The 14,517-nt window shown below is 36.4% G+C and overlaps 3 protein-coding genes across 3 annotated transcripts; 2 read left to right on the forward strand and 1 right to left on the reverse strand.

Annotated features, from left to right (window-relative positions):
• Positions 1-2,638: 2,638 nt before the first annotated feature.
• POLD4 (polymerase delta 4) lies at positions 2,639-3,489 on the forward strand. Its single transcript, XM_059577955.2, has 2 exons — positions 2,639-2,948; positions 3,099-3,489. Exons 1-2 carry the CDS (start codon positions 2,750-2,752, stop codon positions 3,290-3,292), a joined length of 393 nt encoding a protein of 130 aa, XP_059433938.1. The 5' UTR covers positions 2,639-2,749; the 3' UTR covers positions 3,293-3,489.
• Positions 3,490-3,933: 444 nt separating this feature from the next.
• LOC132178547 (Major facilitator superfamily protein) lies at positions 3,934-8,126 on the reverse strand. Its single transcript, XM_059590992.2, has 2 exons — positions 7,817-8,126; positions 3,934-5,345 (listed from the first exon to the last, which is right to left on the reverse strand). The coding sequence occupies exons 1-2, from the start codon at positions 8,079-8,081 to the stop codon at positions 4,285-4,287; spliced, it is 1,326 nt and encodes a 441-aa protein (XP_059446975.1). The 5' UTR covers positions 8,082-8,126; the 3' UTR covers positions 3,934-4,284.
• A 284-nt stretch (positions 8,127-8,410) lies between these two features.
• LOC132173529 (protein FAR1-RELATED SEQUENCE 5-like) lies at positions 8,411-11,282 on the forward strand. The gene is made up of 3 exons (XM_059585043.2): positions 8,411-8,499; positions 8,943-9,084; positions 9,163-11,282. Exons 2-3 carry the CDS (start codon positions 9,030-9,032, stop codon positions 11,280-11,282), a joined length of 2,175 nt encoding a protein of 724 aa, XP_059441026.2. The 5' UTR covers positions 8,411-8,499; positions 8,943-9,029.
• The last annotated feature ends 3,235 nt before the right edge of the window (positions 11,283-14,517 follow it).

The raw sequence follows: 14,517 nt of genomic DNA on the forward strand, positions 1-14,517 counted from the left end.
ACATGTCAATCAAATGGGTGGCCACCCACAGCCTTTCCTGGCTGAGGGGTGCGGGTGGTTTGCACGGCCACCCCTTTCGCTTGAGCAAATAACTCATTTATGAGGTGTAGTCACCTTTCCACATTATAGGGATAAGAGGGTGATAAAACTATTTACGTTGTATTGATCCTATTAATGCCATGTAAAACGTAATTAAATTGTAATTACCTTATATATTAATCAATGAGTATACTTATATTTTTCCTTTTCTTTTTTTTTTTAATGATTTTATCTTCCTTCCAAAGAGCCTAATCCTAAACTAAACTTGCGCCTATAAATAGGTGAAAATATGGAAAAGTGGCACTTTGCCAATCCCTAATTATTTTACAGTAATTTATCTAAAAACTCACGTTAATTCCATCAAAGAGTACAAACCACTTTGTTTTTAAATATAGAAATTTCTTAGAAACTGGCATTTAAAAAGTGACATTTACTTTTTTATTAATCTTATTAAAAAAAAATGCTATTATAAAAAATATATATTCCTCATATCATAAATAACACACTACTTTTTTAGAGAGTACTGAATCATAAGAAAGTCTAACAACCGATTTGTGTAGGAAATTTCCATGTTTGCCCAAATAGCAACCTAACTTGCACGGCAAATCATAGGATACATTCACTTTTTTTTTTAAAAAAAAAAAAAGAAAAAAAAAGGGGAGACATTTTCCATAGAAAATTAAGGACAAAAAGTCCAAATAGCAACTCAAGTTGCCCGGCAGATCTTTAACTTTGAAACATCATCCATACAATACTGTTTAACAGTCCAGTCCTGCTGATCTGTTTGTTTGTTTGATACGACACTCAAAGTCAACAAAAGAATGCAATACTGCCAATACTGGTCTGTTTGATTCATACAAGATTCGTCCCCATGCACATCTTATTTGTGTGTGGTAGGGACTATCAGGTGTGGTTGATTTATTGAACGTGGGACATCATTTTTAGTGTGATAATTATAAAAATTACGAGAAAGTTAAGTTTGTTGATATATATGATTGTTATAATTGTAGAATTATTTATTGTCGAGTCCCAGTCAAATTAGCATTCGTGTTAAATTGTTAAACTAGCTTGTGTTTGTCTTTTGTTGGTCATTAAGATTATTGTATTAATTTATTTAAGGTTTTTTTTTTGTCAGCTGGGATGCCAACTTTCATTAGGATACAAAAGTTTCAGTGGGCGAGGTGGGTGGGTCATGGGTCATGGCCTCATGCGTGCCTACCAACTTTATCTTGTGTTTATGGTTTGGTTCCTAAGATTTGTTTAACTCTTGCAATGTCGCTAGCCTTGGGCCCTCTTATTTTTTTAGTTTATTCTTTTAGAAAAAGCTTCTTTAAGGTTTTTTTTTTTTTTTTAAAAAAAAAATACTATAGATGTCAGATGGTATAGGCCCAAAAACCAATCAAATTAAGGACCTATTGGCTATTGTTATAGGAGCCCTAAAAAGCTCAAAGGGAATCCTACAATTACTACCTGTATTCATTTCTGGCAGTAAAGCCAGCCTCTAGACTTTGGCAAAGGTCAATCTGACTATTTGAGCAACAGCCACATTCCAATCCACTCTTTCCACGCGAAAAAAATTTCCAGCAAACAAAAATTTCCAGTCCAATTTGGGCAGCATTTGTTTCAATGCTTCTCACGTAACATCCACGTGACATGGGAGCTGTCAGAGGCTCAGAAATACACACGGAATTTTCTAACAAGTAAAAATGCCAAAAAAAAAAAAAAGAAAAAAAAAGAAAAATGCAGAAAGTCTCGTCCCGTCGAAAGTGGGTCAAAAAGTACGGTGGATAAATTCCTTCATTTCTTTATAAAAATAAAAAATAAAAAATGCAGCAAGTCTCGTTGAGAATGAGTCAAAAGGTACTGTGGATAAATTTCTACAATTTTTTAAAAAAACTTTCGATTTTAAAATTACGTAAATTTAAATCCTTTATTGTATTTAAAAGAAAAATGCTTTGCGTGTTTTTTAAAAACACTTATATAATTAGTATTTTTTAAAAACACTTATTTGAATTCACTTTATTGTATTAAAAAGTTTAAAAAATGCTTAGTGTTTTTTAAAAACACTTATATAATTAGTGTATTTTAAAAACACTTATATAATAGAGGGATGATAGGGACCCTATGTAATAAGTGTTTTTAATAATTAACATGTTTCAAGCTGTTTGGAGGCAAAAAAAAAAAAAACAAGAGAGGAAGGTCAAGTCTGAAGCATTTTTGTCAACAAAAAGAATACGTCGCCGTTTTTACAAAAAGGAAGATCACCGTTTGGGTTTTATTTCAGTACTCCCAAGTCCCACTACAAGTACAACTACCAGAGGAGACAGGAGAGGTGTAGTGTTGGGCTTCCTACGAGGTGAAAACTTTCAAAGACGTTCGTAATAGCTGGGCTGGCTTGATGGGCCTCAACATGGCAGGCCCTTTTCTTTAAACGACACTCAAGGATCCGGCTTACAACTACAACCTGAAGAAAAATACAAGATCTCCTGTAATTTTAAATCTACGGTTGAGATTTCTCGTTTTTTTGTTTTTTTTTTTCAAGATGATGTAACAAGGGCAAAAGCGGAAGAAAGCCAACAATTAAATTCAAAATCCTGTGATTCTTTTTTGGGGTAAGCAATTCAATTCAAAAGAATCACAGAAAGAGTCATTGGAAGGGAGACTAATTTCAAAATTCGAAAGTTCTAGAGGGAGAACTGAGAAGAGATAGATGGCAACGACGTCAGGGAATATCAAGGGATTCTACCGGCAGAGGAAGAACAGCGGCGTCACGAAGTCCTCTTCCGACACCAAGAAGGCCTCCAAGCCGCCTTCTTCTCTCAAGAAATCGCCCAAAGACGCCGCCATTTTCGGCTCCGATGTCACCCAACCCACCGCCCTCCTCTCCCACGGCTCCCATGACCTCAAAGGTCTCTCTCTTTCTCCCTCTCTGTCTCTCTCTGTCTATTAATTTACAGTTAGGGTTTTGTTTGATTTGGGTTTCAAAAATAAATCGATTTCAATATTTTTGAAAAGCGTGGATTTGAGAATCTTATCAAATGTGTGGTTCTGGGTGGTAGATGACTATGACGAGAATGAGGAGGTGTTGCGGGTATTCGACATGAACATGGCGTACGGGCCGTGCCTGGGGATGACCAGGCTGGCTCGGTGGGAGCGAGCTCGTGCTCTGGGTCTGAACCCTCCTGGAGAAATTGAGGGCCTTCTGAAAGCCGGGAAAGTTGGGATCCAGTGTTTGTGGGATGGCCGCGTGTAGAAATTTAGTATTGCTCCTTCTGGTGTTATTAGAATGTTGTGTATTGACTGGAAAAGTTGTGCTTTTTGGCTCGAGTGTTCAGCCTCTGGCTGCACCGACTTAACGTTTTTTTAAGATGGTTTTCGAATGTTGCTCTAATTTGCTACATAGTTTGCTGATCTTAATGAAGGCATTTGTCTCTTAAAAGTTGTTTGATTGATCATGGGTTTTACTTGCTTTTGCAAGTTGTGTGATTGACGAGCAAACAGCATATGCATGGATGTCTCAAAGATATTGGTAAATGTTTACTGGAGTGTCAGGAGTGAGATGATTTTGGTCGTTAAACAGTCAAGCTTATGTTGTGTTTTGTTGATCATCCTAGTGTTTCAAGGTGTATGCTTTCATGTTTGATAAAGGTATTCAACAAAGGCACGTCTAAGTCAAACACTACAAAGAAATTTTTGTCGCAGGAAGGTTAATTGGTTATGATAGCATACCAATGGTTAGCAGGTTGGATATTTATTGGTCCTTGTTTTGAATCTGCGACTTTACCAAATGCCTAATTCAAACGGACCTAAAGTGCAACTTCTTTCTTCCACACATATGCGTAAACTGATACGTGTCGTATCAGCAAGTAGCAACATAGCAAAATAAGAATAATAGAATAAAAATGTAATTTCTAGCATTATTCATAAACATATATCGGTGATTCGTTCGAGACATAGTAAGGAATACATTCCCAACCAAAAAGGAAAGGAAATTACATAAGTAGATCTTTGATACACAATCCAAAACAATAGCCCCTCTGTAGAAAGTAGCATTCAAATCCTCCACTATTGTATTAATACACCTAAAGCTAAAAGACTCAACTTTGAGAAATCTAAACACGATTATTTGTGAATTGAAACACCTATATATTGAGGATGACCATGTATGCGAAAAGAAATGAAAAATAAATAAACAAATATTGTGACAAATGCATCTCCGCCCTTCCATAATACTATTATCACGAGTCACTCCTTTTTCCTCCTGGTTTTGGATTTCACATAGTGAGGTATACACGATGACCAATAAATTGGCAAAATCGTGCACGCTGCCTGTATTAGGAGACCCCGCGGGAGCCCTGAAAAATCATTTCCTGTAACCCCAACATAGGATGCAAGTGCAACGCCAAGGTATCCACTCACTATGAATGCAAGGGCTATGGCAGACATGACAAATGCCATTAGAGATCCTTCACATCCATGAGGGCAGAACTGCGCTATCAGAACTGTAAATGGCAGAATCTTAAAAAAGAAGAGAACCTCCAACAAGCCTGAGAAGATCACAACATACGCAGAATCCGGCACACCCATCTTCTGATAAAACCCCTTCACAAACAACACATCCGATATCATAAATACCGCCATCAATGCCTGAATGGCTGAAATGAGTTTCCTGGGTGGGACTGACTTCAAGTAACGTTGGTAAATGATGCTCCAGAGAAGCATCGCTGCCTGACCAAAGACCTTAGAGAGACCCAGTACTGATGATTCAATCTTCAAATGCTGTGTCTGGTAAAAGAACATGGTGCCTGTTAGTGCTGGAATCATGGCATAGGATGCTGCAAACCATGTTAATGAGTAAGCAATCTCAGGTTTTCTTAATGCAACTGAGAGCTCTGAAAGTTGTTTTCTAATCCCTGCATCGGCTGCACTCTTGGGAAGGTTAAGAGAGCTTTCGCGGACAGTAAAGGTTATGAAAAACTGGAGAGCAAGGAGAAGGCCGGAAAACAGGAACATAGTTTGCGGGGAGCATCGATCAATGGCAATACCGCCTATGAGGTTTCCAAGGACTCCACCAGCAGAGGAAGCCATCCAAACATATGATTGGAGCTCTCCTGAGGAAGATGGCTGAGAACTTTTAGAAGAGGAAGTCAGTTGTTTTCCTACCTCTGCGACAATTGCATCATTAGCAACCTCAGCTATTGAAGCACCAAGGTTACCAAGTAGGAGATATAGGGTGATGGTGAAGATAGAGATGCTTGACGGGGAGATGATTGCTATAGCTAGCCAAGAAACTGCTTGTAATAAAGCTGCACCAACAAATTTGTGTAATTAATTAGAAAAACAAAATAAATTATATTGCATAGCAAAAACAAGATTAGATACAATAAAAGTAGAACCAAAAAAAAAAAAGTACATTTGGCTAGAACTCTCTAGTTCAGAAGTACAAGTGATCATGGTTTCAGTCAGACCTTTCTTCTACAAGCATCAGCAAATTATTACAGAATATAAGTTCAGATACGGTTGAACTTTAAGCAATTATGGTGTTTTTGAGCTACTTAAAACAATGAGGTTTAATTGATCACTGTTATAATGAAGGAAATGAAGAGTGCATTAGACATGGGTGTCCAAAATAAACTCCCAAGCCTGTGCATTCTAGAGTTTAGGTCCAAATCAAAGATTTGGTTTAATAAAAAACTGCAGATGGGTGATAAGAGAGATCTACCAGCTGCAAACGGCAACTAGAAGCCAGATGCATCATTAGAGAATTACATTTCACGAAGCAGATAAGCTTATGCCCTTTCTGGATTACCATTTTCATAAACAAATAGGATAGGTTTTTTCCCATCTAATTTTCCATAAACTGTTCAGCGCTGTTCTAAATTAAAATATAAGTATAAAAAATGATTGACAGTTATGAAATAGGAGCAAGGACCAATCCACACAGTGGGTTAACTACTTGTATCATTGTCTTATGCAACACAAATCAACCTGGGAAGCAAACATGAAAAGCAACATGGAAACAGTATATTAATTGTTTCAAGCAAGAAATCTTTTGGATTGCTGGAATCACACGGTGTTTTAACCAAAAGAACTTCTTGTGCAATTCATGTGTCTCTGTTTTTATGACCAGAAATGGTTTTTGGAAAATGGGTGATCAAAAGATCAAGCTGACTCCATGATAGGGCTGCTAAGCAGCTTCTCATTCTGCTCAGCTGCAAAAAGCAAGCACGCTTAGGTGGGAGGGATGAGAGAGCAAGCTGGCGTGGGGGCTTTGGCAGTAACATCCAAATAATAATTTAAAACTTTTTTAAAAAAATTATACATAGCAAAAATCAAAGTGGAATTTAGAAAAGATATTATGAAAAAACACAATATAAATTAGAGGAGATGATATCTTCAATAAGTTAAAATGAAGCATGTCTTTGTAGTCTATTGAAATACACTATGGCCCCATTACTTCTGCACAAGAAATCAAGTATTTCTTTTTTCTTTGTTATATTGACAAATGAGGCCGCTCAATATTGAGATTGTAAGAATCCCTCTTAATAATAGAAGAAATTATGATCACAATCAGTTGAATGATGCCAGTGTCACCGCCAAAAAGTGTCCAATCTATTGTTCAAAAATTGGTGTCCTAGAAGTAAGAAGGAAGCCCCTTTTGGCTTGTTGACCAATCAGGTATCTTAGCATCAAAGCAAACTACGTATTTCTTGAGTCACAAGCTTTCATCAATTTTTGCATCAAGTTTCCATATTTCCCTTTCTTTACTAATATAAGCATAAAAATCCACATTCATAACTAAATATTTCCAATAGTAAGTAGATAACAATATAAGATCGCTCAACCTCAACAACAAGGTCGGTTAGATCAACCCTTCTAAAACATGTTTTTTTTTTTTTTGTAAGCTTCTAAAACAGGTTACGTCAAAACAAACCAAGTCTTAAATAACATTTAAGCAGATTTATAAGGTTCATGTCATATAGAACGTATTAGCCATTAGGCATCCATTTCTTTTGCTTAGCAAATGATTCCGGAGAGACATGCTTCTAAAACCTTAGATTTTTCACCATTTCATGCCCTCCTATGACCTACCTTGCATCTGAAATTCTTAAAATAAGGCAGATAAAGAACAATTAAAGAGTGTTCAAGTAGAAAAAGGGTTTTCCGGAATTTGTTTAAATCTAGTATACTAAATTGACATGTAAAATATATATGAAAATGCACGCAGGAATCACATTATCTGCACTTAATACATTATCTGCGCTAAAAAGTGAGAATTAAATCACATGCACTTTGAACACATGTCAACTGATCCGAGGAAATTCCTCCAACCGGGATAACTTTGTCCCTTTAACTAAGACTAGTGTACTAGATAAATGTCGGAGGTTTATGACTTAAGCACAAAGGAGGAAAAGAATTTTGCTTTCCATAAAGAAAGGAAAAGGCTTTCAGAACTTTGAATCTCCGCTACTTTCGCTTTTGCTCAGACCAGAAAATACAAACATTAGTTATTCCGAATATCGAATTTACTTTTTCTTTTTTTTTTTGGAAATTAAAGAAGGAAACATGAAAATTAAAATTCATAAGTAGCAATATTCATTTTCTGAATCCAGATTACCACCACTATTTCCATTATCTTCAAAACTGCCACTCCATTTCGGTTTTCGAACAAAATCTTCAGAGTCATATCAGACGACTAAGAACACAAAACAGATCGGATTTCCAAATCAACAATTCGGAGAACTTTGATTTCATTTGCATTTCGTTTTTTCATTACCTCCGATGGCGATGTAGGGAATGCGGTGCTGTCCGCCGACGTATACGGCGTCCGAAACGATGCCGTAGAGTGGCTTGGCGACCATTGGAAGGTTCGCCGAGTTCTGGAGGAGCTGCAGCGTGGAGGGGTCCACATTGAGCCCGTCCTTCAGAAAGAAGTTCACGGCCATCCACGGGAAGCACCTGAACCCTTGCACCCAGACCCCGAACCCGAGCAGCTTCCAGATCGGGTTCGGGTCCGGGCTCCCGCCTTCCGACGAGACCATTGGAGCTTAAGCGAGAGTCGGAGATAAGTTGGTGTACCTTGAAATGGAAATGGGAAATGCTAGAGATCCGGACATTTTTCCCGAAACTAATTTCCAGAATGATGTGGAGCCAACGTGGTTGAAGCCACGTCTGTTAAATTCAAACAAGTAAAAAAAAAATAGATGGCCCACAGAGATTGCGTTTTGGTTTGGCATTGGAGAAATGGTGTGTCAGAGTGATGGGCAACAAAGACTATTGGTGCACAAGATGACAAAAATTCAATAAAAAAATTTTTCCTTCTCAAATTCATTCCTTTTCATTTCGCCCCAAAATTTTTCCCTCCCACCAAAGAGCGCCTCCTGCCCTCTGTAACATTCTTGTGACTCACCAGCCTCTCCACTACCGGACACCTTCACCTACAATCCATCATCTGTAAAGGTAACTGTGTTTTTTTTTTTTTTTTTTGAGCTATATATTTTTTTAGAGATTTTTTAATTGTTGTTGACGACACATATGGTTGTTTGATTGCTTTCTTACTAGGACTCTCCTACAAAAATTTAGACATTTTTTTGTATTTCACTTAGTTGATTTTGTTTTATTGATAATATTATATCTCTCTTTTGTTGGTTTTTTTTTTAATCGTATAATGAATGGATTTTTTTTTTTTTTTTTTTTTTTTGTTAATCTTGGATTTTTGAATGGAAGAACACAGTTATTTAGCTTTCTTGTATAGGGCAATCGTTTTGGTGTATAAAAGTTTTTTTTTGGATTTTTTTTTTTTTTTAATGTTGATTGTGGATTGACAGGATTGAAACATGTTAAAGGGTTAACCTTGGTGCTTAGAACTAATGAGCATTGTTTGACTTTTGTTTCTTTGATAGAGAGGTTCTTTTAGCACAAAAGTTAAAGAGTTAATTTCTCTCCATCAAGTTAAGATCTCCTGTAATTTGACATTGATACCGAGTTCAATGATGAATGTGAGCAACAATGAAGCTCTTGACCCTCCTCTTGGCCCTCAAATTGGTTAGTTAAAAAAACAATTTGCTTGTATAGTATGATTTGTTAAATTTATGTTAATTGTTTTCTTTTAACTTTGTTTAGATATAACTACACTTGAAAATCAAATGGTTGAAGAACCAACAATTGGTATGATGTTTGATTCTGAAGAAGAGGTTTTTTCATATTATAAGCAATATGCCAAGCAAGTAGGTTTTGGTGTGACAAAAAGATCTCGTAGACTTGGAGATGATGGAAATGTAAGATATTTCACCATTGCATGTCTTCGTGAGGGCAAGTCAAAAAGCAAAGCATCTAATATAGTTAGGCCAAAACCAATGGAGAGAATGGGGTGCAAGGCAAAGATCAATGCAAAAGTAAGTCTAGATGGAAGATTTACATTGTCTAGTGTCGTGCTTGAACACACTCATGTAGTTAGCCCAAGCAAGACAAAATATTTTAGATGCCATAAGAAGTTAAATTCTCGTGTGAAAAGAAAGCTTGAACAACTAGATGATGCTGGAGTCCGTCCGAGTAAAAATTACAAAGCTCTTGCTATTGAAACGGGTGGGTATGATAATCTTCCATTTGGAGAGAAAGATTGTAGAAATTACATTAACAAAGTAAGGAATGAGTTACTTGGAGAAGGAGATGCAGAAGCATTGCGTAACTATTTAATGAGAATGCAACAAAAAAATGACCGTTTCTTCTATGTCATAGACATTGATGAAGAAAGCCGTTTGAAAAATGTGTTTTGGGCAGATGCACGAAGTAGGGCAGCATATGAATCTTTTGGAGACGTCATAACATTTGACACTACATACTTGACTAATAAATACAAGATGCCGTTTGCACCTTTTGTTGGAGTGAATCACCATGGTCAATCCATACTTTTTGGGTGTGGGTTACTATCAAATGAGAATACCGATACTTTTGTGTGGTTGTTCGAAACATGGTTGAAATGCATGTCAGACCGAGCTCCAAATGCAATTATAACTGATCAAGATAGAGCTATGCAAGCTGCAATTCGGAGAGTATTTCCAAGAGCTAATCATAGATTTTGTTTATGGCATATAATGAGCAAAGTTCCGCATAAGCTTGGATCTTATTCTCAATATGAAAACTTTAAGGGTGCTCTATTAAATTGCGTATATGACTCTTTGACTTGTGATGAATTTGAAACAAGATGGCAACAAGTAGTTGAGAAATATAATCTTCAAGAGAATGCATGGCTATGTCAATTATATGGAGAGCGGCATCAATGGGTACCGGCATATGTGAAAGGTATATTTTGGGCCGGAATGTCCACTACACAACGAAGTGAGAGTATGAATGCCTTTTTTGATGGTTATGTGGGGCCAAAGACTCCGTTGAAGAAATTTGTTGGGGATTATGACAATGCTTTGATGAGAATGGTGGAGAACGAGCGTCTAGCTGATTTTGGTTCGTACAATAAAATGTTTCCACTTATAACTCTTCATTCTATTGAGCGTCAACTTCAAGCTATTTACACAAATGAAAAGTTCAAAGAAGTTCAAGAAGAGTTTAGGGGATTCATGATGTGTTTGCCATCCTTACTAAAATGCGAAGGTGCGATTTCTACATATGAAGTTATTGATCGTGTAAGAGTTAGTGGTGACTTCATAAAAGAAGTAAAATATTGTGTTTACTTTAATGACACTGAATGTGAGGTACAATGCACTTGTAGATTGTTTGAATTCAGAGGAATCATGTGCAGGCATGCCCTTATTGTTCTTACCTTGGTGAAAGATGTGAAAGAGTTGCCATCCAAATATATTCTTGACCGATGGAGGAAGGACTTGAAACGAAAATATACTTTTGTTAAAAGTAGTTATGACGATTTGAGTGGCAATCCTAAAGCACAAAAATATGATGATTTATGCAATGATTTTTCTGAAGTAGCATTTCTCGCGTCAGATTACAATGAAACCTATGTGACAATGAAGGCTTGTATACGTAAGTTAAAGGAGGAATTGCTTTGTAATGGGTTAAGAAGTGAAAGCAGTTTGAGTAGTGCACCTTCTCTTCACATTCCGGGTGCATATTCGATTTGTAATGAAGCAACTGATGGGAGGTATCAGAAATGTAACAAGTTGCGGAGTCCTTTAGTTGCAAAAAGTAAAGGAAAGCCCTCGTCAACACGAAAGCAATCCATTGTAGAAAAAGTTGTTAGAAAGTTAAAATTAACGAAGGTGAAGAAATGACAAGAGCAAGTAGCAATTTGTATTCCTATTTTGATCCGTGTATTCCTATTTTGATCCTTGATACTCTACTGTTAGGAATACCTTGAAACTCTATAGTTTGTATTCCTATTACTCTATAGTTTGTATTCCTATTTTGATCCTTGAAACTCTACAGTTTCAGTTTGTATTCTTGTTTTGTATTCTTATTTTGATCCTTGAAACTCAACAATTTCAATTTGTATTCCTGTTTTGTATTTTTATTTTGATCCTTGAAACTTTACAGTTTCAGTTTGTATTCCTGTTTTGTAGATTTGCTTCTCTTTCTTGTTTGTAGTTATGCTTCAAGAAAAGCAAATGTACCCAACTGGTTTTTTTTTTTTTTTTGGTTTGTTGAGGATGTCATATCCAATGCTATAAAACATTCATGGCTAGAATATAGAAGAAGAAAGATTTATTAATGTCATTTAATAAATATGTTAATGATGTATACAGACCTTCGAGTTACAAAATCCATGTATGATGTATTCAATAGCAAAAAATTCTGATTTCCAGCAAGTGTTTTTTTTGGATGACACTATAAACAAATAGACAAATATTAGTAGTTTCATTGTATATGACAGACTTTTTAACCATCTTTACAACAACAATGATCAAAATATGAATATGGTCTTCAATCCCTCAAAACTTCAAGGTCTTCAATCCCTCAACGACTGCAACCTCCCAAGTACAGTAGACTACTGCAAAACCAGCTTTTTAATCGGACATACTCCAACTTTATCCATTACTTCAAGCTTTCTTTTCACACAAGCATTTATTCAACCAATTGGAGAGCCAAAATGAAAGAGCTTCATCATTGATCCTACTTCACAAGTTACAATAGGTCCTGACAGATTATACCAAGAAAAAAATATCAAGATTGGTAATTTTTTGAAAAATGTATGCCCAATAACATTACAGATACAATTAATTAGAATACACAAACAGAAAACTAATTAAAATCAAGCATCCCATTTGTGTTTTCAAGTATTCTTTGTCGTCCAAACAACAACCCACTCTACACAGATAAATCTCACAAAACAATCAACATTCAAAAGAAAACTGCCACAACCTGTAACACCCAGAACCCCATTTGGTTTGGATTCCAAAAACAGGAAAAACTGCCCAGAATTTCTCAGAACAGGAAAAGCTGTAGAAAAAAAACTAACAAACCCAAACCACCATCTGTAGAAAAAAAAACGAGAAACCCAAAAGCAAAAAATAAACAAGCAAATCATCAAACAAAGCAGCTGCACATGTAAAACTACCACAAATCCAAAAGCCCAACGGAGCAAACAATAGCCAAACAGTAAATGGAAAAACATAAATCTTCTCCCAGTTGGAATCAAAATCAAAAAATGAAAAGAACAGAGAAAATTCTCATACCCATTCTGTCGGTGGGAATTTTGGTGGTATTGGTGGCCTGGCTCGTCGGTGGTGGTACGCCTCGGGTCGTCGGTCAGCGGCGGAGGTGTGTTGAAAGGAGGGATTTGACCAAAATCCATTCTTGGACAGTGGCCGGAATGCTTTCGCCGGTGTGAGAGAGAGACAGGAGTGACGGAGGAAGAGCAAGGCCCGTTCTTCTTCGCCGTGGCCGGAACCCTTGCACCGGAGTGAGAGATACGGTAAGCGGCGGAGGTGGCTGTTGGCCGTAGTGGGAGAGAGGGTGAGCGAGGGATGGAGAGCGGGAGAGGGAGAGGAGAGGGTTTCTTGTGAGTTTTGATTTAGAAAGGCAGAGGGAGAGAGAGCGTGTTTCTGATAGAGGTCGAGAGGGGGAAAGAGCAAGAGGGAGAAAGGGAGAGGGAGAGAGGGTGGGGAACAATGGAACATCTGCCGACAGAGGAGAGAGATGGCTTTGGCTTTGGCTTTGGCTTTTTTTTTTTTTTTTTTTTCTTTCATTTTGAAATGAGTGTGCTGCAGAGGAAAAAGACAGAAGAAAAAAATAAAATGATGCAATTGGGACTCGAGACAACGTGGCATCAGCCACGTACGTTCCACGTCAGTCCGGAAAAAACATTCGGGAAAATATTCGGGACGCGTAGCAGCTCTCCAATGGAAATATGCGGCTTTCTGGGTTTTTTACATATCCCGGAGAATTGATATTTGATACGGTGCATTAATAAGGAAAGTTGTCTGGTGTGTTGGTCGTGTTATTGCGTGCCACGTGGTGGCCTCTATGAATCTCTCAGTTGATGACGTGTAGAATATTCACTCGGTTCTTCTAGTGCTTTTTTTTTTTTGTTTTTTATGAAGTAAAAGTTCTATTGCAAGGGAAAATCATTTTCTTGAAAATGCATTAGTCCTCAATAGATTAAGATTTTTTTTTTTATTTTTTATTTTTTATTTTATAATTCATGGGGTATTTTATTATTTATATTTTTTTTATAAATCCTCAACTGTATTTTTGGATATTTTAACATGTTTTTTCCGTAAACTGTATTCGTATTAGATTATCATGATAATTTCCATTTGATTTAGGTAAAAAGTTATAATTCCCAAATGATCACTTTCTTGCTCCAAGATTTTTTTAAAATTTTTTTTGGCCCAAAAAAAGGGTTGTTGCAAGAAATTGGGAAATAGAAAACGATGAGAATTTCATAAAACATGAATAGTTTTGTAATAAAATAAAAACGGAAACTTTTAATGTCAGAAAGAAAGGCATAAGATTCTCAGAAAGAAAGGCATAAGATTCTGTCGACTGTCATGTATCTTAATTTTATTTTATTTTATTTTATTTTTCTTTTAGTATCATATTACACTGTTTATATAAGTAATTTAAAAAGGTAAAATAGGATTATCATGTGATTTAAACAAACTATTCGGGAAATTTAATTTACTACACAAATACGTGAGAAAATAAAATTTCTTTTCTTTTCTTTTTTCCTATCCTTGGTAAGTGCTTTTATGTAGGGGTTTAAATGGGAAGGATCTCTCTGGATGAGAATATTCGGTTAGGGCCAGCAATCCCTGGGGATTTCAACGTTAAATTATGGGTCTAACATATAATATTCGAAGTCACAAAGGTTCACAGAACTTTACCCAAAGCGAAGTTCCTCTTTTATTTTCTTTTTCTGAAGAAAACAAACAACTTTGCCGACAGTGCAAGGAAAGGGCAACAGATTTGATTATTCTTCTTCCACTCACATGGGTTTTCTTTTGAGAATAATATCCAGTTAATTATATTAAATAGGTATTATTATCTTTTCATTTTTAGAGTAGA

The sequence above is a fragment of the Corylus avellana genome, chromosome 2 (assembly GCF_965113065.1).
Source record: "Corylus avellana chromosome 2, dhCorAvel1.hap1.2, whole genome shotgun sequence".
NCBI lineage: Eukaryota > Viridiplantae > Streptophyta > Magnoliopsida > Fagales > Betulaceae > Corylus > Corylus avellana.